This window comes from Podarcis muralis, chromosome 1 (assembly GCF_964188315.1).
Source record: "Podarcis muralis chromosome 1, rPodMur119.hap1.1, whole genome shotgun sequence".
NCBI classification, from domain to species: domain Eukaryota; kingdom Metazoa; phylum Chordata; class Lepidosauria; order Squamata; family Lacertidae; genus Podarcis; species Podarcis muralis.
The window spans coordinates 106,912,761-106,935,855 of record NC_135655.1 but is presented as its reverse complement, the minus strand read 5'-3'; the positions used below and the strand labels follow the sequence as shown (position 1 = coordinate 106,935,855).

At 41.1% G+C, this 23,095-nt stretch overlaps 1 protein-coding gene across 2 annotated transcripts; it reads right to left on the bottom strand.

Annotated features, from left to right (window-relative positions):
- Window positions 1-6,438: 6,438 nt before the first annotated feature.
- Window positions 6,439-22,733, bottom strand: GCA (grancalcin). 2 transcript variants are annotated; one of them, XM_077936749.1, is made up of 9 exons: window positions 20,197-20,334; window positions 19,326-19,429; window positions 15,961-16,015; window positions 14,483-14,552; window positions 13,357-13,400; window positions 12,358-12,505; window positions 11,138-11,251; window positions 10,303-10,361; window positions 6,439-8,407 (listed from the first exon to the last, which is right to left on the bottom strand). In XM_077936749.1, exons 2-9 carry the CDS (start codon window positions 19,394-19,396, stop codon window positions 8,381-8,383), a joined length of 588 nt encoding a protein of 195 aa, XP_077792875.1. In that variant the 5' UTR covers window positions 19,397-19,429; window positions 20,197-20,334; the 3' UTR covers window positions 6,439-8,380. The 2 variants fall into 2 exon arrangements, with proteins under 2 accessions (XP_077792875.1, XP_028603040.1); XM_028747207.2 differs by lacking the exons at window positions 15,961-16,015; window positions 19,326-19,429 and adding an exon at window positions 22,432-22,733 and having other exon boundaries at window positions 20,197-20,373.
- Window positions 22,734-23,095: the final 362 nt, after the last annotated feature.

Below are 23,095 nucleotides of genomic sequence, written 5' to 3'. Positions count from 1 at the left end.
GGTACCGCTCCAGCGGGAAGGTAAATGGTGTTTCCGTGCACTGCTCTGGTTCGCCAGAAGCGGCTTAGTCATGCTGGCCACATGACCTGGAAGCTGTATGCCGGCTCCCTCGGCCAATAAAACGAGATGAGCGCCGCAACCCCAGAGTCGGCCACGACTGGACCTAATGGTCAGGGGTCCCTTTACCTTTACCTTTTAGGACTGCGTTGTAACAATCATACAAGATCATGAGTAGCACTGCCAGGCTGTTCTGATGGTCCATGTTGGACGTATACAGACATTCCTACATATATTCTGTAGATGAAGAGAACCAAGCTGCTTTCAGAATTACCAGTTTAATAACAATTGTAACGTATAAGGCTTTGCATTGTTTGTGTTTATGGGACACACTTATGGTGATGAGTGTGCAAGCCTTTTGAGATCCACCAGGACTTTTTGAGCTCCCAAGATTGGTCGACGGGGTCTATGCCCGTTAAAGGCAACGTTTTGCCATTCCTCTGGGGGACTTGGAAAGATCACCTGTGTGACAGGGAAATGTCACCACGAGGTGACAACATTCGCCCCGCTTTTTTTTTTTTTTTTTTTTTTGCAGTTTCTTCGTTTCATAAATGTGCTTCGGCGTGTGAAATCAAGTTCGGAGCTTATGAAGTGCTACAATAGGAAAGCTAATGTTGTATTTCACATGGCTGGTCTCAATTTCACAGATGGAGAGTACCATTATAACCACAAAGGAATTACCTGTCAAAAGTGTGAACTCAGCCTGGGACAAAAGCAGGAAATCACCCTCGATTCCCGAAAGAGCTTGACGAATGGACGTTTTGTTTACATATTCTAAAGTTACGTTTGATTCAGAAATTGTGCTCAGAAACTTTTAAGCTAGGGTGGGGAACCTCAGGCCTCTAGGTCTCTATTGGATGCCTGGAACCCTTGCCCAGGCCACTCCCATTCCCAGGCTGTGCCCTCAAACTTTAAAAATGTCCTCTTGCTTGCCCAGACAGGTGGTGTAGAGGTGTATAGGTGAGGCCTGACATTTGCATGGTGAGAACCCATGTCTACTGTTTCAATGGTAAGAGACACATCTTTTTCTCTGCTTTGGCCTTTAGTCTCCACAACCACTGGTATGTGCCCCCTGCCCCAGATGGGGGGAGCTGAAAAACATTCCCCACTCCACTTTTAATAGGGGGGTTTGCTTATTTCTTCATGTGCATTAATACAGCAGCCTGCCTTTCCCCCACTCTCCAGTTTCTTGTCAACATCAGCTTGCAATTTGGTTAAAATACCGTATTTTTCGCTCTATAAGACGCACCAGACCACAAGACGCACCTAGTATTTGGAGGAGGAAAACAAGAAAAAAAATATTCTGGATCTCAGAAGCCAGAACAGCAAGAGGGATCACTGCGTAGTGAAAGCAGCAATCCCTCTTGCTGTTCTGGCTTCTGGGATAGCTGCGCAGCCTGCATTCGCTCATTAAGACGCACACACATTTCCCCTTACTTTTTAGGAGGGAAAAAGTGAGTCTTATAGAGCAAAAAATACGGTATGTACAGGAGATGATGTCATCTTCTTCTGCTGTGCTTGTCACAAGCATTATTCCATTATTTAAAAACAACCACCCTACTTCTCTCAAATATTTGGTGCCACTCTTTTCCCTTGCATATTTTATCTGCATGATGCTTCCCAAATGGTGTGAATATAGAAGCTGCCTTAACCCTAACCCTTTGTGCCAGCCCGTTATTCCTTCAGGTCTTCCTTACCCAACTCCCTCCTTCTTTCCCTGCTGGCTGGAGCTGGGGGGGGGGGGGTTTGCAGTCCAAAAATAGCTAAAGGTCACCAGCTTCATGAAGGCTGCTCCATGTGTTTTCTTCTCTCTGCCTCCTAGACTGATGTCCTGCTCCTTTTCTCCCCAGTCTTAAGAGCCACAGGTTTGCCTGCATGCAACATTGTGTAAGGGGGAAAGAGGTCGGGTGGCCTGCTGGTTTTTATGTCACAAAGGCATTCACAGTCTTAGGCAGGAACCTAGGAAAATGCCTTATACTGAGCCAGACCATTGCTCTATCCAGCTCACTATTGTCTGCAATGACTGGCAGTGGCTGTCCAGGGTTTCAGACAGTGGAGCTTCCCAGTCTCAGCACTACCTAGCGTGTGTTCACATTACGGCCTTGTTTCTGCGGTTCATTTCTCAGATCTTTCCCCCCAGCTTCTTTAGTGCCAAATTCGTTCCAAGGGGGTGTTGAGGGGCAGGGATGTCTTTGCCCTATGTAAAGGCTAGAGACAACTTAGGAACAGCTTAAGGGCTCTGGTCAGTGTGAAACCAGTTTGAGAAACAACACATTGAACCATAGTGCCTTATAACAAGGTAAAGGTAAAGGTAAAGGGACCCCTGACCGTTAGGTCCAGTCGTGACCGACTCTGGGGTTGCGGCGCTCGTCTCGCTTTATTGGCCAAGGGAGCTGGCATACAGCTTCCAGGTCATGTGGCCAGCATGACTAAGCCACTTCTGGTGAACCAGAGCAGCGCACGGAAACACCGTTTATCTTCCCACCGGAGTGATACCTATTTATCTACTTGCACTTTGAGGTGCTTTCGAACTGCTAGGTTGGCAGGAGCAGGGACCGAGCAACGGGAGCTCACCCCGTCGTGGGGATTCGAACCACCGACCTTCTGATTGGCAAGTCCTAGGCTCTGTGGTTTAACCCACAGTGCCACCCGTGTCCCGCCTTATAACAAAGCACAGGTTAAATATCCATTTTGGATAACACTGTGTGAACATGGATTAAAAACCCAGCACTGGAAACACAGTGTGTGCGCACTAAGTGGCAGTGTGAACACAACCCTAATGGTGCCAGAGGTTGAGCCTGAAACTTCCTACAAAAAAAAAAAAGTGCTTTATCACTGAGCTACACTCCTCCCCATCTTGCCGTGGCTTCCCTCTAGGAACAAGAAAATTTGGGAGCTTTCGACATGGTAAAAGGTCACATGGTCTTTCAACCGCATCCTACTGGCTTCTCTTCTCTCTCATCTTTTGAGTGGCACCTATCCATCCAGGCTGAGAAAGCAGTCCTGAGTAAGATGTCAGAGCCAGAGGACTTATAGGAACACTGCATTCTATTCATGCAGCCCAATGCATTGCCTTGCTGTGTTCTGTTGGGCTTACTCCTCTGTAAGTGTGCACAGGGATTGTAGCTTTCAAACACCTACTTTAATTAAAATCCCTCTGTTTGCTCTGTACAATCCCCGTTCTGTCATATATAATGTCCCATGTGAATTAAGCACTCTTATGTGCTTAGTTTTTATACAGCTTGGAATCAGTCTGACTCTCCAGTACTGATACATTTGAAAGGATAATGCCCCATCAGCTGTGGCTCACTAGCTCGAAGAAAGGAAGGAAGGAAAGCCTATAAGTGGTCATGGATCAGCATAGCCCTGCTACAAGAGTTCAAAATGTGTTCTAATTGAATAGGTTTCTATGTGAAAACCAATGATTTTTGAAAGATCTATTTAACATATAACAAATCCCCACTGGCACATAAAAATACTTGCACTTATGTCATTAAGCTATCATTTCTAGTTATACTATATGCCTGTTGCAAAACAAATGGCTCTTTTACTTTATTCCTTGCATTCTTTTTTTTAGGCCCGCTGTGCTTTCCCTTATATTCTCTGCTACATTGCCCCATCACTGGATCCTAAATGCACATGTTCCAGACATGTCAATGAGAACGCTCTCATCACTAACCAGCGAAACTCTAAGAGTTTGGATTTGATATCCCTCTTTATCACTACCCGAAGGAGTCTCAAAGCGGCTAACATTCTCCTTTCCCTTCCTCCCCCACAACAAACACTCTGTGAGGTGAGTGGGCTGAGAGACTTCAGAGAAGTGTGACTAGCCCAAGGTCACCCAGCAGCTGCATGTGGAGGAGCAGGGAAGCGAACCCGGTTCACCAGATTACAAGTCCACCACTCTTAACCACGACACCACACTGGCTCACACTTAAGGCAGTAACGCTGAGATCCTTTAAGGAACTCGTTGACTCTTACCTGAGTTTATCGTGCGCCTATGCGTTAAGGTGAAAGCCATTTCAGTCACTGTGGTAAACAAATGTGAACTTTCTTCTCTCTGTAAATTGAATTATTTACGGTCCAAACTGAAAAGTTGACACCTAAAATATTGGAATGGGGAACTGTCTTATAAGCAGAGATTAACTGTGAGATTCTGTGTCCACTCAGAAGTAAGTCCCATTGAATTTATTGAGACTTATTCTCAGCTCAAGATGTGTAGGAAGTTTCAGCCTATAAAAGCTTGTTGATCTTATTAAAAGAAGGCTTGAGGAGCAACAGTAGTATTATGCAGATATAGTCCAGGGATGAACATGAGTCAGAGCACTTCAGAAACTTTAGGTACCTGCACTAACAGCTAGCAGTGGAATGTTAGGTTAGTAATTAAAAAAGGTTCCAAGTCCACAAATCTGAATGCACACAGTAATAGTCTGTTCCAGAAATATCAGTTATAGAAGATGGAGCTCCAATATTCTTGAATCCTGAGGAAATTTAAGCCAGTTAAAGCAGGGCTAAGCTTTTTGTGCCCCCAAACCAGCTGCAAACGAAAACAACAAATTGGCCCTCAAAACATTTTTTTAATTATTTCAGCAATTTTTATTAGGTTCTCCCGAAATTTAGCTTATTTACATCACAGTGGTGGCATGCAGTCTGAGCCTTCTGTCTGAAGTTTAGATACAGATGCATCTGTAGAACTGAAGGGTTGCGTGGTTGCTGTCTTCTCTGAGCTTTAGTTGTGCCTCACTGAAGCAAGGAAGCGTTGGTTTGTTTATACCCACATTTGCATTTCTCCTCTCCAGCTATCAGGAGCAAGCCACCAGATGTTTGGCAGCATGGAGATAGGCCTGCTCAAATTGCCCTTGGAAGATTTTGCTTCTGCTAGTCATACTGATCACCACATATGGCAGTAGTTTAAAATGTTCTAGATGGCTTTGCTATTTTTGTGTTTTTTTAATGCTCAAAGCCATTCATGATTTTAATTGAAAGAGATGCAAGTATCATGTCCCAGGTTAGACAAACAGGGGGTTTAGGGGAGAGGGGGGGTTAGGGGTCTATTGCAAATGTAGCACTGCAAACTCAATCTACGCTCAGCCAATCCCCATTTCCCTGCCTTCTTGCAACCACTCCAGGAGGCAACACTGATGTCCATGCCCTCCTTTTAATCTCATTTCTAGTTTTTCTCCCACCTGCCTTTGATTCTGGCCGCACCTACTGTTGGTCTTCCCGCCTTCTGCCTCACTAGCCCCAATGGACACTAGCCACCTCTGGGGAGAAGGTATCTCACTTGCCTTCAGTGGAGGGGTTCAGCCCCCCTTATGCCAGTTATTACTTAAATGGTGGGTGGAGGACCAGTGAGCCTCACAGTCACAGTCTGAACAGTGTCGCCTCACTGACTTGCATCCACCCTTGGGCTTCAGTAATTTTCAGACATCTCAACCAGGTCTCAAGACTCCTTTCTATGGGTCCATTTGTAGAAATTAAATTGGACACCACTAGCTAGCCTCCCCAATCTTCCAGCTATGTGTTTCAGGTCCAACTACGTCCCGCCATTAAGACAGACTCCAGGATAATGAAGATGTGCAGGCTTGCAAAGAGTTTGCTTTTATGTGTTTCATCCAACTATACCTTTAGATCTTTTTTCAGCGGTATGCACAATGGGTGGTTATTCATTTGTGATCCTACGTTATTTTGGGACACTCGGCAGCAGTTGCTGCATCTAATTATTTTTTGTTACATCAGTTATGACATGCAAAGAGTACAGACTGATCTTCCCAAGTCATCCCTCATAGAACTGGCAATATGCAGTGTATTTAATCTCAGATAGATTCCTCTTAATCATTGAGGCAGCCTCACATATTTGCATGATCAAGGAAGTGGAAAATTTTGTGTGTAGAGAAAAATAGCACTGTGAGAAGTGTGTAACACAGGGATGTGGAATCTGTATCCTGTCAGCTGTTATTTGATACCAGTTTTCATGATCATTGCCCATGCTGGCTGGGGCTGGTGGGAGTTGGGATATTCCTGGGATAATGCTACCCTTCTAGCAAACACTCATTTTTGAAAGACTGGAAACATGCATGAACTCCACCTGTGTATGTAGCAAGAGAGATTTAAAGGAGTTGTACTACAACTTTTTCTTCGAAATTGTACAGCTGGTCTCGCACACTTCAAAGTTAAGAATCTTCACAAAGTTATCTTCTCCCACCTACAACTGTCACCTACCATGCTGTGCTAATGCTTTCAACGAAATCAAAGTTTAAATAATAATAATAATAATAATAATAATAATAATAATTAAAGATCTAGCATATCCTGCAACATTACTGTAGTGCTCAAGAACTGTATCATGTCAGATTTACACCGTCTTGGTATGAAAGAATATAAAGCGAGTTCCAAGTTTATTTCCAAACAATTGCCTGGAATGGCACTGAAAATAGTTACTACATTTGTACAGTTAGAACAGTATCCAGTTATTTCAGAATGTACGAAAATCGCTACGTAGCAGATTGCAAATAATCTACAACTATTACTCGACAATTGTGAACAGCAAAATATGCATACGAAGAGTGTCAATGATTTCAGAACTTTGATTTTAAACTGCCAATACGAGTTACAGGGACTGGATGATAACGCAAGATCCTTTTAGAAAAGAGTCCATTATACTAGTGAGATTCTATGGGTAGATGCTGCAAGACACAAACAACTGAAGTGTTAAATCCATACATTACTGATTCCATTCTAAAAACAATCTTTCTCAGCACAAGAATTTTTTTAAATCACAATAGGCAAACTGACCCTTAAAATGTTTAGCAGTGGCAGAATTAACCTGGATTTGTGCCTTGGCAGCTAAGTAATGTATCCTTGGCTGAGCAAATTGGTCTGAACATGCAGCTTTCATCATGCCATCAAACATGTCAAGAAATGGCAACAAGGCTACACCATTGAATAGACCCTCTGGCTGTTTCCAGTGGGGCCTAACAATACAGAGGGCTGTCCAATTCTGCCCTCTTCATCAGAGCTTGCTTGGTGCTCTTTGCAGCACAGAGGAAACAATATATTGTTGTACATCTGTTGATGCCAGCTGCTGCAACTGCACAAAGCCCTATCCTAACCTTGTCTCCCTCCCACCTACTACCTGGGGCAGCAGCACCTGCATAGCGGCTCACAAGGTTGGGCTGCAGATTCATCTCAACATATCTTGTAGACCCAAACGTTATCAAGCCCATTGATCAAAGCCTGGAAAGCGTTGCTATCCTAACTTGAAGTTTCACTACGCTCACAAATAATGAACAGATGCAAGATTTGGCTTGAATAGTAAAAGAAAAAGCACTGGTATGCATCCATTTACACGTTAAACTTGCAGAATAGTAGCTACTAGAAAAAGAAAATGGCATCAATAAGCTGGCCTGGCTGAAATTATCACAACCATGCAAGAAGCTACTTCATACCAACAGCTTCCCAGGCAGTCAACATTGTCCTTGTTTCTGGTAGTAACTACAATGCACTGTATATGATGCACAGAGCTGGATTCTGTAATCAATCTGCTCAGGCATTTGTTCACAAGTTTGTTCAAATAATATGGGGATTTTAGCTGAGAACAAGAAAGGGTCAATTAGGACTTTCACACATCTAAGAAAGAAGCCTCAAACATTTAAAGGAAAAAATGGGTGCTCTAGAGAGGCACACGAATTCTTCTGAGGATTACATCTTCAAGAGGATAAAAATAGTTAAACAGAAAGTTTTCAACTACCATTAAATATAATCTTCACTATGAACATGTTATACTAGTCTACAGTCAAATAAATCTACTGAACATCCCGAAGAAGAAATATGTTTTAAGTTTGTACTTGTGACAAATACTAATTCTTTTTTATTCCAGGCATTTATTATTTCATAGGCGTGCAGCACATGAAACAACTGAGGTTGTAGAACACTAGAATGCCAATTACAGCTAATCTTTATTGCAATTTAAGCCAGCAGGTATTGGGGGGAGTGCACTTTAAGATAAACTAAACCCTGTTTATAACCATTACATGAAATGTGATTGTTTCCTCTTATCAATCCTGAGAGCATAATCCCAAAATATAAAAAGTCTACCATCCATATGCATAAAGAATGGCACACTTCTAAGAATTACTGTAAAATGTGAACATTTGTTTATTGTCAAACTACACACTAAAAGTCAAATATATTTATACAGAAATGATGCATTAGCAGGCAGAAATGTGGAAAAATCAATGGCAGCTTCATTTTCACAGCATTTTCAGTTAGTTTTCTCAAAGTAGTTGAAATTATACATGGAATTTTCTTCCACAGTTGGCACTCAGATAGCCATGGTGCACTGCAAGAACTGAAAAACAAAAGCAATTGTAATATTAACTGCCAATTTAAAGAAAGGGATTTTTTAACTAGACAAAGAATGAGCATAGTGCAGTTTGGGATTTGTTCACTATACGCAGGTCAAGAAGTAAAATATATTGGGGCCAATTGTCAAAATCAGAGCAGAATTCTGCTCACAAAATGTTTTTGTTGAAAGAAGGGAGGAGGAGGAAGCTTCACCCTATAAGTCCATTGTGCCTCCTGAAAATCTGCACAGGAGGATTGGTATTGTTGGCAATCAGCTCAGGGGGTTGTGGAGGGGTTCAGAAACACACTGTTTTCCTACTTTCATAAACAGTAGCCTCAAAAGCCCTTGTGTGAAAAAATTGAGTTTGCTGCTTACAGAAGTTCAACAGTGGATTCAAGCAAATATAAAAAGGTAAAAATGTGCCAGTCAAATAAAATTATTGACCAGAGAATCATAACTGAATTTAGATATACTTTATTATCAAAACAGAGTCAAGTTTTTTACTGTATGCCAGCAACAGCAAAAACCACCAAACCCCAAAACACACAGATTATCACCATCCTACACAGTACTTTCAGTATTCAGTAACACCCAATGTGGCTCCTCATTACTTGAACAAAGAGTACTAATGCAACAAGAGACGCAAAATTTGATAATGAAAATCATCTGCCCTAAAATTGTGATAAAGCATAGACATGCATCTGCTTAGTTTTAGATGCCTTGGCAGTCTGTTCCCTGTATATTTGTATCTTTGCAGGCTGAAAGCTACACATAGTGGTAGGGTTTGGCAATTGCAGCGAGTTCTGCTACTGTTGAGATGGAAATTGAGAGAACTGAATATGCAGTTCAAGGAATCTATTTGATCTATTCTTCCAACTGCTTTCCATGACAGTAGTAATAATCCAGGAAAATAAAGAACTGTGAATGAGTTACCTGCCCCAAACACTTATGTTTTCCCAGCTGAAGGACATGCCATAAACATCCCAAATCTGAAAAACCGTATTTAATGCACAAAGGACCAGTGTTTTGAATACAATGTGTGCACACACCTGCCTAATAACACATTAGTCAAGACTACTCTAACAGAGTGGGCTGGTTCAGATGACCATACTCCTTCAAAGAAGGAATAAAACAGGAACTCTTCAACTAATTTCCTATGAACCGTGGCTTCATATCCTGACTTATTCCAAAGCAGTTACTCAGAGTTTCCTGGTTCAGACAAAATAGAGTTTTGGAATATTTAAATAGTTCTATATTTAAATATTTCACTCACAAAAAGGAAGGAGCAAAAAAGCGACATGCATGGCCAAGAGACTCATTCATCTCTCTGCTTAGAAAATAGAGATGGTCGTAATCCTAGAGCTGTGGATTCAAGCCCCAGGCTAGGTGAAAGATTCCTGCATTGGTTGGACTAGATGACCCTTGTGATCCCTTCCAACTCTATGATCCAATACCTAACCGCAATCAAAATAAGGCCCATAACAACATTTGCAGTTACTACTTAAGATGCATTATTAGAACTGCATTGTTTTTGCAGATTTTCCAATGCAAAATTTATTGGAACTCCTGCTGTACTATTAGCATTCATACAAATAGTTTCCAAAGGCTGTACATCCCGGAGTACAGTATAACCAAACTGGCTAATCAAGATTTCAAGCGTGACAGTTCAACTGAACTAAGGGTGTTGGGAGAAAAACACAGTGCCAAAACTTGTTTAATGCACAGGACACCACAGATGAGATTCTGAAAGAGGTTCAACACTATTCTGAGATTATTTCCCAAGAACAATCACTACTTTGAGAGTATTCTTTCTCCAGAAAAAAAAAACACCTGAAAATATTGCAGGTACATAATGAAAGTTATAATTTGAACAACCAGTTATTAGTTATGTTACTTACATCATCGTATACAAGATTCACAATGCCCTGTTGCATGCTGTCTCTTCTCCTAAAGAAATCTGTTAAAAGAAAGTAACATTTATATTGTAAACATACTGATGCACATTCTGAAATGCTTGTTTGCATGCTCAAGTCTCACTGACTGGAACTGGGCTAAAATATTATACCAAACACAAGATTATATCCTCCAAAAGCAACCTTCTCAATTTAGTTACAATAAATTCCACTGACAAAGAAATCAGACAATTCTCTCAGTAATGTTCAGTCCTAATCAAGTCAACGAGATTATACAAGGCACACAATTTGGCCCCAGATGTTTCAAGTTTATGCCGTGCTTTGCAGCTACCTGAATATCATGCTCCCAGACCCAGCTGCTGAGTATTTTGTCACATTTACTGCATTTTGTATTTCACAATGACCTGATTTTTAAGCTGAAAAAAGTAAGAGTGCAAGGAGTCCTTGGGTTGCATCAGATACTGCCTACGAAAGAGAGAATAGACTTCTGCTTGCATATTGGGACTTCCAATATGACACCTCCCTCTCCTCTTGCTTGCACACCCTCAAAATCTGTTCTGGAGGACTGTCAACCCTACAGAGCAGATTTTGGAGTGTGCAGGAGAAAGAGAAAGGGGAAGTGAGTGGAAGCCCACTTGCACATCATGGGATTTCACCCCTTAAATTTAATCTCACTTCAGATTCTAATGCTGCATTACAGTTCAAACCGTGCTCAAGGCAGCTGACAACATAGAAAAAATTAGTTACAAATGTAACAAAAATAGTCATCAACTGGCATCAGATACAGAATTGTTACAAAAATAACTATAAAGCACCTTACCCGTCAAAGCCCGAAGCTTCACACAGCAAGCCACATAGTCATCAAAAAAGATTCTGCCATTCTTGCTGTAACGTTTTACAATAGCAATTAATGTCTGTGGGCTTAGCCTATAACCTAGACAAGGTCAAGGAGAAAAACATGTTTTTAAGATCAACTTCAGAGCAAAAGGCTTAAATAAGCGTTTTTGTTATCTTAATATTTATAAACAGCTCCTGGCATTCACAGCCCTCTTTGAACTAAAACTCAAGAGGGGAACACAATACATGCACTCCACGAATAAAGCAGGTGTTGAGTGAGGGAGCTGCATCTTTCCCTTCTAGGTACAGTGGGGAAATTATATAATACTATGATATATTCCTTCCTTCCCAGACTAAGGGTAGGAAGGTAGGTCCATTGCTCTAAGGACTGTCTCACACATTCATTAGGGACCCGGATATGGATGTCAGGAGCAGAGATGGGCAAGTGAAAGAGAATTGCTTAACCTTCCTCCCCAAATGCTTTTCCTGCAATGTGTAAATATGGATTTAGAGCCCAAACTGTGAGAAGGGGACTGTAGAGGAGGAAGCAATGGGCAAGGAAGAGAAGGAATAAGCACCTGGCTGATTCTAGACCACCACCTACCCCATTTTGCAAAGACATGGGCTCCCAGAATCACATCTACAGCTGTAATGCTGGTCCCAAACCCAGAGTTCTCAGGCACATTGATCAGAATGGATTACTAGAAACTAATAGGACTTCAAAGATGTCCTCCCAATCAATCTCCCTGTTCTCTAATAGGAAAGCCAGCAGCTTTTTCTACTGTGCTCACACTGGAACTATCGCCTTCTGTCATGAATGCCTGAGCAATTCAATCCTGCATTATTTGTGTACCCTGTAATCAATCAATGAAGATTTTCAAAATCCCGGACAATTCAGACCAAAGGTTGTTTTGTATGAAGATGCTTTGAGAAGAGAGCAGCAATACATGATTCAACTTCATCCTTTCAAATGTCAGACTCCTGTTCACATACATCCTTCAATACTCTGCTCAGAGTTCCTTTAAAGGCTTGCTCTTCTACCCATAGACTGAGCAAGTTATGACCAAGATTTATCTAGAGCCAATCACTAAAATACTGTATAACGTCCTGAATATTTTTAAATACTCTTCCTAGCAACCCATTCTACTTTTACAGGGAAATAATTAGTTACTTGAAAACACATGTCTAGCCAACGTATCATACCCATAGCTACAATGACTTGAGTCAATTCATGAAGTTCCACAGTTCCACTTCGGTCTTGATCTATCATCATGAAATTTTGTTTCCAAGCACTGAGAGCGGCCCAGAGTTCCTTAAATTCATTGTATCCCATTTTCCCAGTATTCTCTCTCTAATGTAATAGTTAAGAAAACAGACCATCTTGAAGAAAGTTGGTGAACAGAAATACATAAACCTGCATTAGATTTTTTGTTTTGAATACATATCTTCCAACTTCTTATTCAGGAGTTTGCTTAGAACATTTTAAGCTGCTGTTCTACGTTCAAGTTATCCGAGCAAGTGAAATTATTTCTTGTTTTTTGTTTATTTACACCCTGATCTACAGGATGCAAAGGGTCAAGAAGGAAAATCCTTAAAATATCAGTGTGTTCCAAGGCAGCACAAAACCAAGTACTGCCAACCTAGGTGGTATGAAATAAAGTTTATTTTAAGTATAGTATGCTTTCCAAACTTATCTCTAATATTGCAGGCTTTTTTGTTTGTTTGTTTTTAAAACCACACACATTACTTTAAGTTATTTCCTGTCACTTGGTACATAAATACCATTCAATACTCACTACTTTGTTGCTGTTGGTCACATTTGAGTTGGGATAGCCCAGTAACTAGCACATGCTGGCTAACACACAGAGCCTGTAGTTTAAACTGCAGTTCCCACTGCACAAAGCCAGCAGCTGTAGCTTAACCCCCAGAATCAGTGTCCAGAATTAGCTTTGCTGGTGTATCCAGTTTCTGTTAACACAAAATATGGTGTGAAGGTTCTAAAACATGTTTTTTAATGCTTAGCTGGCCCTACAACCTCATCAATCTTAGTTTCTTTTCATCTTTCAAAACAAGATTGTTCCTAAACATATTCAGAACCCTGCATCCCGAAACCTTGGTCCTGTTGTATATTGAACCTGGGTCCAGCTGGTTTCATATGAAATGAAGTTTACAGTTATACTTAAAGACTTTTTGCAAGGATACATCCAACATTGATATCATAATTCTGCACGTCTCCAAGCTGAATGCTGAAATTACAAGTGAAAGATGCATTAATTCTAGATGGTATATATTGATTTCAGCTCTAATAAATATTGTTCAAACTATCACGACTAGCAACATAATGAAGTTTATAAAGACTAGCAATTCATGTACAGGTAATGGCTAGCAAAACAATGGCTAATTTATATATAAAAAAGAGACAGACATAATGAAAATGTATTCAGAATACTTTTCCTGTTTTAAAGGTTTTATACAACCTGTGTGAATTAGCATGAGAATGGAGGATACTATAAAATTTACATCAGAAAAGTAAAAGAAAAAAACTATTCCTTGATAAAAACAATTCAAGTAGAATGCAAAGCATGCTATGAGTTCAAATTAGCAACTGAAAGAATTCAGCAATGAATATGCTTCCTTGATAGGCAGAAAGTGAGCAGAAGTATCCACAAGCAGGAATAAGTATTCCAAGTCGTCTGAACAATCAAATAAGCTATGACAATAGTTGAAAACATCAACGGCAGGAGGCAGAGCAAGAGGAACATCTGCCTTCTGAGCTCTTCGGATACACAGCCACACCTTCATGTATATCCAGGTCCACTATGTACTATGGAAATGCCAATCATCACATGCTATAGTTTGGATAAAAATCATTCCTTACATTTTATTAAGCCATCTGCCACACTCACTGTTTGCTGCATTACACATGTTGCAGGGACATTAAATGCAATATTTATGACTCAAGGCATAACTGCCCAAACAAGTCATGTGGATACAGATACAGAGAGGCAAACAGGACTTAAGCAAGTCAAGAGGGAAATGAAGAACAATCTTCCTTGACTTGAACCTGGGAGGCCAGAATTAAAATCTCCACTCAGCTGCGAATCTTCCTGGGAGACCTTGGACTGCTCACAGTCTCTCAGCCTAACCTACCTTGCACCACCTTGAGCACCTCGGAGAAAGGTGGAATATACATCTAATAACAAACTTAATGTTTTGCACTACATCTCCCATCAGCCCCAGCCAGTGCAGCACTGGCCAAGACAGATAGAAGAATGCAATAACTTCTTGGAGATTGAATTTAAGGTGTTCAGAAGCAACAAAGTCTTACGAGAGTAAGTTCCACTGATTCCAGACTGGGTTAGACATCTCTGTAGCTCCTCAGCATCCACTTCACCATCCTGTAAAATTAATGCATAACAAATTTGTGGTTCAAGTATACCAATCTATCTAGTAATACAAAATCAAGTATGTGTGAATTTTATTTGTTAGCCAACTATTCTACCTCAATTAATAGAATTACAATACTTCATGAAAATTACTCATCTAGAAATTTGCCAAAGTAATTAAATTATATAAGTAAGCAGTAACTAACATTTCCTAATTTTTTTAAAAAATGAAGCAGAACTTCCTCATGTCCTGCAGTGACATCTTGCAATAGCACAGCTTTTTCATATGAAGTTTTTTCCCTTGAATTTTTTTCCACAAGTGTTGAATGTTTTTTAAAAGTTTCATGCGCAGCTTTGTAAATCATAAGGCGGATTATTTTAAAACCAACACAAAATGGCTTTCCCCCACCATTATCTACTTCTCTGCAGGAATACCCTATACCTATATGTTCATTGTTGTTTAACAGGTCAGCTCAAATCCAGCTGCGTACAAAATGGATCACAAAGTTACCTTAAGTTTAGAAGATATCTACATGCGAGAATAGTATACATAAAAAACCCAGAAAATGAAATGAAAGACTATAAAGTAGCTCTTTGAACAGTTCTGAAGCTCTGTACTAATGCCAATGAGCTACTTCTTTGATCAACTAAAGCTTATCACACAGAAGATTTGCTTACAATGACATGAAGCATTTCAACTACCATGGTACATCAATACATTATCCTACTAAGATGTCACACCTAACACGGCACAAAGAATCTTGTCTCCTAACATGCACTTAATGTAAATATTACTGTAAATTACTGTATATCATCCCCTCCCTTGGGATGATTTTTATAGCAATAAATAAAAATGAAAAGCTTAGAGTGTGAGCTTCTCCAATGAAAATGCAAAGGGGGAAGTAAATTCAAAACCCACTACTTCATTTGCACCCCATGCAAACCCAATTATCCTAAAGTGACTGGGCTTCTTACAAGAAGTTTCCCAAAAGCATGTGTAAATATATCTCTTGTTCTAACCTGAAAGGGAAGGTATTCCTCCTGGCTAGGTCTAAGAAACTATCATATGCTGATCATAGGTTTCAGGAGAAAGAATATGAATTTGTGTTATTTAGCCACATTTAAACACTAAAGAGGTCAAACATCTCTGGTCAACTGTGATCTATGTAGTCACATCCTAGAGATAATTGTCCAACATGACTATGCAATAGTGTGAAGGTACTTATACCATTTACCCACAAATACAACATAATTTTCATTGGGTAAGCTCACAGGAAAGAAGGATTGTTGGAATTTGATGGTAAATACATTTCTGAGTCTCACTGACTGACCACAATGCAACAACACTCAGAAATGACTTCACTGGCCTGCTTTTACCCACCCCTCCAAAAGTAATACCCATGTTACTGCAAGTTTCTACCTGATCAGTTCTTTTGAGTGTCAAGGCCCACGCTTCCATCACCCCACTGGTCCTGCTACATGGCAGATGACAGACTGTGCTTATTTGACTGGTACTTCAGGAGTGAATGTTTATTCCTCCTATAAAAAACTAAATTTACTAAAATATTACACTTGAGAATTAAGAAAAAAAATATGGAAGTCATCAATTAAGGTCCTACTTGGAGAAAATCAAAGCACGTAATTTCCCCCTTTTTTCATATATGTTACCCCATTTACATACAATTAATCTAAAGTAGTGGTTTTCAAACTATGTATTGGGGAACCCTTGAGTTCCTCAGAAACTTATCAAGGGTTCTTCATCAAAAACAGTTATGGTGAAAAACTTCCCAGAAAGATGGCTTGTCAATACCTTTCCTGATCTCTCACAGCTTCAGGGCTGTGTTCAGTACATTCTGGAGCACTCACAGAGCAATCTTAAGCATTTTACTCCAAAGCAATTTCCACTGCATTCAATGGACCTTACTCCTCTGTAAGGGTGTTCAGGATGCAAGGTCAGTTTCTGTGGAGCCAAAAAGCCTGGATCCTACTTAAGATAAATTCTGAAATGTGTATTACAGAATTCCTTTGCTCCACAGTAGGTACCTACGGTGTGCTTCACCAGGTAAGTCAACGTGGAAAGGGTTCCCTGAAGATACAAAGTTTGAAAACCACTTCTGTAAAGCTTTGAGCAATGAAAAGGTGGCAGTGCTTCATAATGTTCTTATTTCCAAAAGAGGAACTACACTTGAAACCAAAATGTATTTTTACCTAGAATCTACATTTAATTATGTGCTAGTCTAATACAGGTGTGCTGCTGAACTGCAACTCTCACCAGCCTCAGCAAGCATGGCCAATGCCCAGGGATGATGGGAGTTGTAGTTCAGCCACATCTGGAAGGCCAAAGGTTCCCCGCAGCTGCTCTAATATATACATGGAGTTCCTACAGTTACAAGAGTTTCCCATTATCTTCAGTATTCTTTTTCATATTTATAGGCTGTTCCTTATGACTAGAACACAGTTGTACTATTGGGCAAGCCATTTTAAAAAACAACAACTCATTTCTTCAAAGACTTTCCTAGATTTCTATGGACTCACCAACTCTCAGTACAATGAACCCCCATCCTGCCTGCCATTAATCAAGACCTTGCTGCCTTAACTACTTCAAATGTAAACGGGGGCCTGAATCCAGTGATGCACCCACAAGACTTCAGTATTGTTTAGAAAACTTTATAGAAGGGCTGGAAATTGTTATATTAAAATTATTCTACTTAATTAAAAAAGACTGAAAGCTACTTAATATATTGGCCACTTTTCTAGACTTCATAGTCATGGCTTAACTTAAGCCATTTCCTCATACAGTATTTCTGGTGAAGTCATTCAACAACTCACCCACACAGTGTCTAGTGCTGGGTCCTCAATGTGACACCCATGACCACCATGGTGTCCTCATGGTGCTTGCTAAGCTCATTTTGGGGAGTTCAGAGTGTCACAAGTTTTAGACTTCCAAATGTGTTCATGGGCTCAAGGCGTCTAGCTAGGGATCCCAGGCCTAGTGTTTCAAAGCAGCAGCTGCCAGAGTGAAGCACACTAGTTCTGCTTTGAACTTAACAGTGTTTCTGGTTCTCCAGAAGAATAAAAACAGGAGGCGAATACTAGATTTTGCTAATTACCTTCCTTTCTCCTTTTCTGGTTTCAGTAAGGTCTGCCTTACAACCTGAAGTGGAAAGGAGCCACTGTCCCTGTGCACAAAGGAAGACCACCTATCTCACCATCACTTACTAGTGCTACCCCAGAACACACTGCTGCATTCCCCAATCTAGGAACTAGGGTACTCTGGAAATTTTCTCTTTCTCTGCTAGAAGAAAAGAAAGCCCTAAGTTTCCCTCCTGCTCATCCCTCCTACAGTCCACTTCAGGTACAATCCTCTATCAACTTTCCACTGCTTAGACTAGCTTCAGAAAAGCATACTCAAAATTCACACATGCTCATTTAAATAAGTATCAGAGTTCTAACAACTAGCTTAAAATCCCCTCATCTATCAGCTTGTCCCAATGACCAGAGGTAAAAGAGCATGAATTTGGCCAGAAGCATTTGTTTTCCCAGCAACTATGCAAACAAAACATAACAAATAAGGTTCTACCTTCTGACCTAGTTCACATCTTGCATTAAGTAATTATTAAAATAAAATATAATCTGCTGTGAATGAGAAGCATGCTGCTGCACCCTGCTGGAATCACAAGTGTTTCACTCCTTCCCTTCTTCTGCCAACAAGCAAACCATGGAATGGTTTGCCATGTTGTCCAAACTCAGGCTACTGCTTGTTTCCAAGCCATGAGCCTACGTTTGGCTAACATAACATGCCTTGTTTTCTAGACAGCACCCAGTAGAAGTCAGTGAGGAGCAGTGTCTGCAATTTCAACAGTGTGCATAATACCTTAACTATAATTTAATGTGGTGTGAAACCATGCCTAATATCTCCATTCAAAAGTGCTTTCCTTTCATGCTATGCAGTTGAGCCTTTTTTTAGTTAAAGAACTACTGGGTTGTTTTAGACTGAGATTAAATGATACTAAAATAGTACCAAAATATTCATTACATATTCATTACATGCAGTGATCAGTTACTCCCACCCAAGACCACTTTTGTGGATTAGGAGTGCCATCTAGAGAAGGCAGTTGCTACATCAGATGGCATGTGATTATTCTCAGAAGCATTTCTCTGCTACAAAAGGAGCACTATATATAATCAAATGGATCTATGCACACCAAAGCCCTCAATGCCTTTACTTTAAAAAGTCATGTGTGATGTGAGTAACACTAGGTTATCTCCAGTAGTGTCCATGCATGAATGAGAAGGGCCTGAAGTCATACAACAGGAGTTTACCTTCTTTTCTTATCTCCCTCAGCCTCTCATGTTGTCCCCAAAATCTTATCCATAGGGTCGGAGGACTTTCTGGACCAGATTTTTGGGGATGGAAGGGGGAGGAAAGAAAGGAAGGCTTGTGCAATGTTGCCTGCTTTTTTATTATTATTATTATTATTATTCCATCCAAGGTCCTTGTTGATCATTAAAATACAGTTGTTTTAATATGCTGGCTCTTTGCGGCCATCACTTACAATGTGAAGAGTGGGCCTTTGGACCTGGCTTAACCACACAAGCACCAAAATCTGAAATGGTACCCCTGGTATGAAGAAGACAATCACAAATGAAAGTTGTGCCTTCCCTAAAATGTCTTACTGAAATGCTAACATGTAGGATGTAACATGTAACAACTTGAAACCTTGCTTGGTAAAGACTGTAGAAATTAAAATGCCAAGGGGAGAAAAATCTAAAGGAGTTACTCACCTGGAACTGGTGAGTTCTTCATGAATATTGCCTTTGCAGATCCACACTCTTGAGAGAATGCATATTGGCATCACAAGTCCCAAAACGCTCTAGAGACCAATGACCTGTGGGGCCATGCATATGCCCTTTCGTGAATCTTTACTATAACCTTTTTTTTTATCCAGTCCTTTTGCCCAGATTACACTGGTGCTACTCTATAAAATACCTAGCCACATACAATGTATATGACTCTTCCAACCCAGAAGCCTGCTTCAGACTCAAAATTTAAAAGTGCTCACTTAATTATTACTTCATTAATAACTATACAAAACTCTATATAATCCTCTCAGCATAGAAAAGGGAGCACCAAGGCAGTTACAGCCAGCCTCCCCATCCTTATGACATATAATCCTGGAAATAAAATTATCTGCTCAGTGATTTGCAGCCAAGGAGCTAAAGTATCAAATTTAAGAGTCCCCACATTCTTACAAAGAGAACCTTTTGTTTCAAAGACTAGGCAGTATGTATTAAAGTTGCAGACAAGACAGTTTTTGAGATGATACAATAAAACTTAATATCTAAACCTATAAGTAAGAGCCAAATTTACACATGTAGTTGACTGACCAGGTGGAAAAAGAACGTGACTAAGAAGCTTGGCCAGTTTTCAACAATATCACAATCCCCTAAAAAAGAAATAAAAAGAAATAGAACTATCTAATGCCCATCTTCAATTTACAATGTTTTCAAGCTGCAAATCACTGACAGATCTATACAGATGTTACTGTTAACATGTTAGCAAACAAATTCCTGAGGACTAGTCTATGCCTTACACTACAATCAAAACAAAGAGCCCTCTTTCAAAACTTTAAGATAGTAACTTGAACTAACATACCTGTCCAGCGATAGCACTGAAAAATGTCCACAAGGGATCAGCAGCAGCGGCTGCAGCATAGGCACCAGAATAAACAGAATAGCCAGGAGATCCACCATGGGCCACACTTTGCACTCCTCCAGGAACTGGCTGACCCATTGCCATTTGCATTGGCACCTGCCCACGGTAAGCTCCATACTTTTGAGGGAGAGGAAAAGAAGAACATAAATATTTCACTATATTTACCAGCTCATCACAAACATCTATTGTCTATAACAGATTTTCACTGAATTGAAATGCCTCACAAACTCAAGGAGTGTATGTACACTACAATTCTAATATCACTACATCTTACTATGGTAACGTTTACACTTATAGAAACAGATACTTTTCTTGACCACTAATTTGGGATTCACTACTGTAAGGGTATGGTGGCACAGGAGGCATGGTACTCTGGCAGTACAGAAAGGGCAGTTCAACAAAGTAACATCATAACAGAAGCAAACCAGATAAAGGAGTACCAGAAAGTAGTGCTGGAAATCTGAGTTTCCCCAATAGTGTTTGCAAAATTGCACCAGCAAAGAAAAAGTTAGCTAGTTCAGCTACTTTTGCAGTGGTGATGCAAGCTACTTCAACTAAGTACACTGTACCTAGCCAAATGAGGAAAAATATGACTTACAAATACAAAGTAGTCCTAAGCACACCAGTGCTTAGTATTTTGTTTCAACTAGTTTCCTGCAACTGAAGGAATTCCAGCAGCACTATAAATTGACTATTTTTATTTGTGCAGTAAGCCAGGAAGCAGACTACTATCATCAAAGCTTCCCTTATTCTAGGGGTTGGGGAAGTAGGAGGTTTAGCATTACATGCCAGGAAAACACTCTTAGGGAAGAAAGGTAAGCTTTTTTTCTGAATGTCATCGAAAAGGTTCTTGTATACCATTCCCAAACAGACCTGGCAAGTATTTGACTACTGCCAACCACAAGGCTGGTCTGCACGTTTTAATTTTTGAGTAGAAAAAAACAGTTCTACTTAGAAATTTATATATACCAAATTCACTTGGATGCAATAAAAAATTACTCTGACTCAATTTGAGTTAAAGTTTAAGGCTAGACTTCTAGCCACACATACATATATATGTTAATGGGGTAGAAAGAGGTGCTTGAGATTTCACCTGATCTTCCCTCCAGATCAAAGGGGAGGAGAGAAGTCCAGGAGATTTTTTGAAATCTTGTTTTTATGATGTATGTTGGATATGTGATTGGAAAACTTTAATTTGAAAAAACAAATTTATATATAAAAAAGGAGATTTCACCTGATTTTAGTCAAAAGGCAAAGAAATTTCCAATTCTCTTAAAGCAAGATTGGATGGGTTGCTATTCATCCATTCTTACAACCTTTAACTTGCCTGACATTTTAAAAATCAATTCAGCCTGCAGTCATGACCTTATTTACCTGGGATGCAGAGCAGTGACAAAAGACAAATTATCCTTCCCTGCAACCCCCCCCCCCCCAGGGCCCAGTGTCCCACATTAGATAGCTTAAAATCAGCAAAGACTGCGACAGCTGAAATGATTTCCCCAGGCACCACCCGCTGTCTTCCTACACCTACGGCAGTGTATTTTCAGTGCTTTTAACCAAGGGACCTAAAAACACCAGTACTGCTCTAACAGATCACCCAGTTTCTAGAAGCACGGCCTAAGCACTCAAAAAATCTTCTTGCTATGCCTTTAAGCGGTGGCTCCACAACCATGAATTAAGTATTCAAATTTAATAGGATGGCAAGCGGTACGTCATCCACAAGGCAGAGGCTGGGCCTGTTATGAAGAGAAAGAAAGGGAGAGGTGTTTCCCCCCCCCCTCCTCCTCTTTTCTTTTTTAAAATGGCAACCCTTTAGCTCGCTTGATGTGTCAGAGTCAGGCACGCCTTCCATTTCCTCCCGCTGTAAGAGAACAGAGTCCTCCCTCTCTCCCTCGCCTCTTGCACTGCACACATTAATGGCTTCTCCGCCAACTATCGGGGGGGGGGGGGGCGCTCGGCGGAAGGAGACCAATTTCGGGAAGGCCTTAAAAAGAAGGGCCTGGAGCCTGAAGGGCCGGCCGGGCTCCCTCGGCTCTGACCCCAACCGCGAGGACGAGCAAAGAGAGACTGACAGCCGCGCCGCCAGAGAAAAGGACCCGGCCGGGTGGGTGGGGGAGAGAAGGACGGACAGACCGACAGACAGGCCTTCCCTCCAATCACGCCCTTTCTACTCACCGCTCCGAACCCTGGGTACGTCATGTCGACGTTTATGAGAGGAAAAAACCGTTGAGAGCGGGGTGGGGGAGGGGGAGCCGTTTCCCGGATTCGCAGCTCGGCCGGACTCGAATCTACCACGACGGCCGCTCCGCTATCTCGCCAGCTCTTGCCGCGGTGGCTTCCTCCTTCTTCCTGAAGTCGTCGTACGGAGAAGCGGAAGTTCCTTCGCGGCGCTCGCTCGCCCGCCCTCTGGCCGCTGCCTTGGGCTTTTGACTGGCTGAAGCTTCGCCCCGCCCTCCGCTCGCGATAGGCCTCCGAGCTGAGGAGGAAGGGCGGAAGAGTGAAATGGGCCGCGGAGTTCGGGTGTCTGCGTGAGGGAAGGCAGGTTCGAAGAAAGACGGCGTCCGTGACGTCTGAACCGGAAGTAGAGGGGCGGGGTGAAGATCAGGCCATTGTTTTGCACCACTCTGACAGGCATATGAAACTCTTCCGCCTTGGAGGCCGCTAGACGGGCCACAGAGACAAAAAAAGTTAGGGAGTAATGCATCCCGTTGCCTAGATAGAGCACTTCTGGGTCTTCGCCATTAAAATCCGAAAAGAGAGTTTGCTAAGGGGCGGGGGGGATAGGGAGCATCAAGGGAATTTTCCAATATGGTCTTTTTACTTATTTTTTTATGCTTTG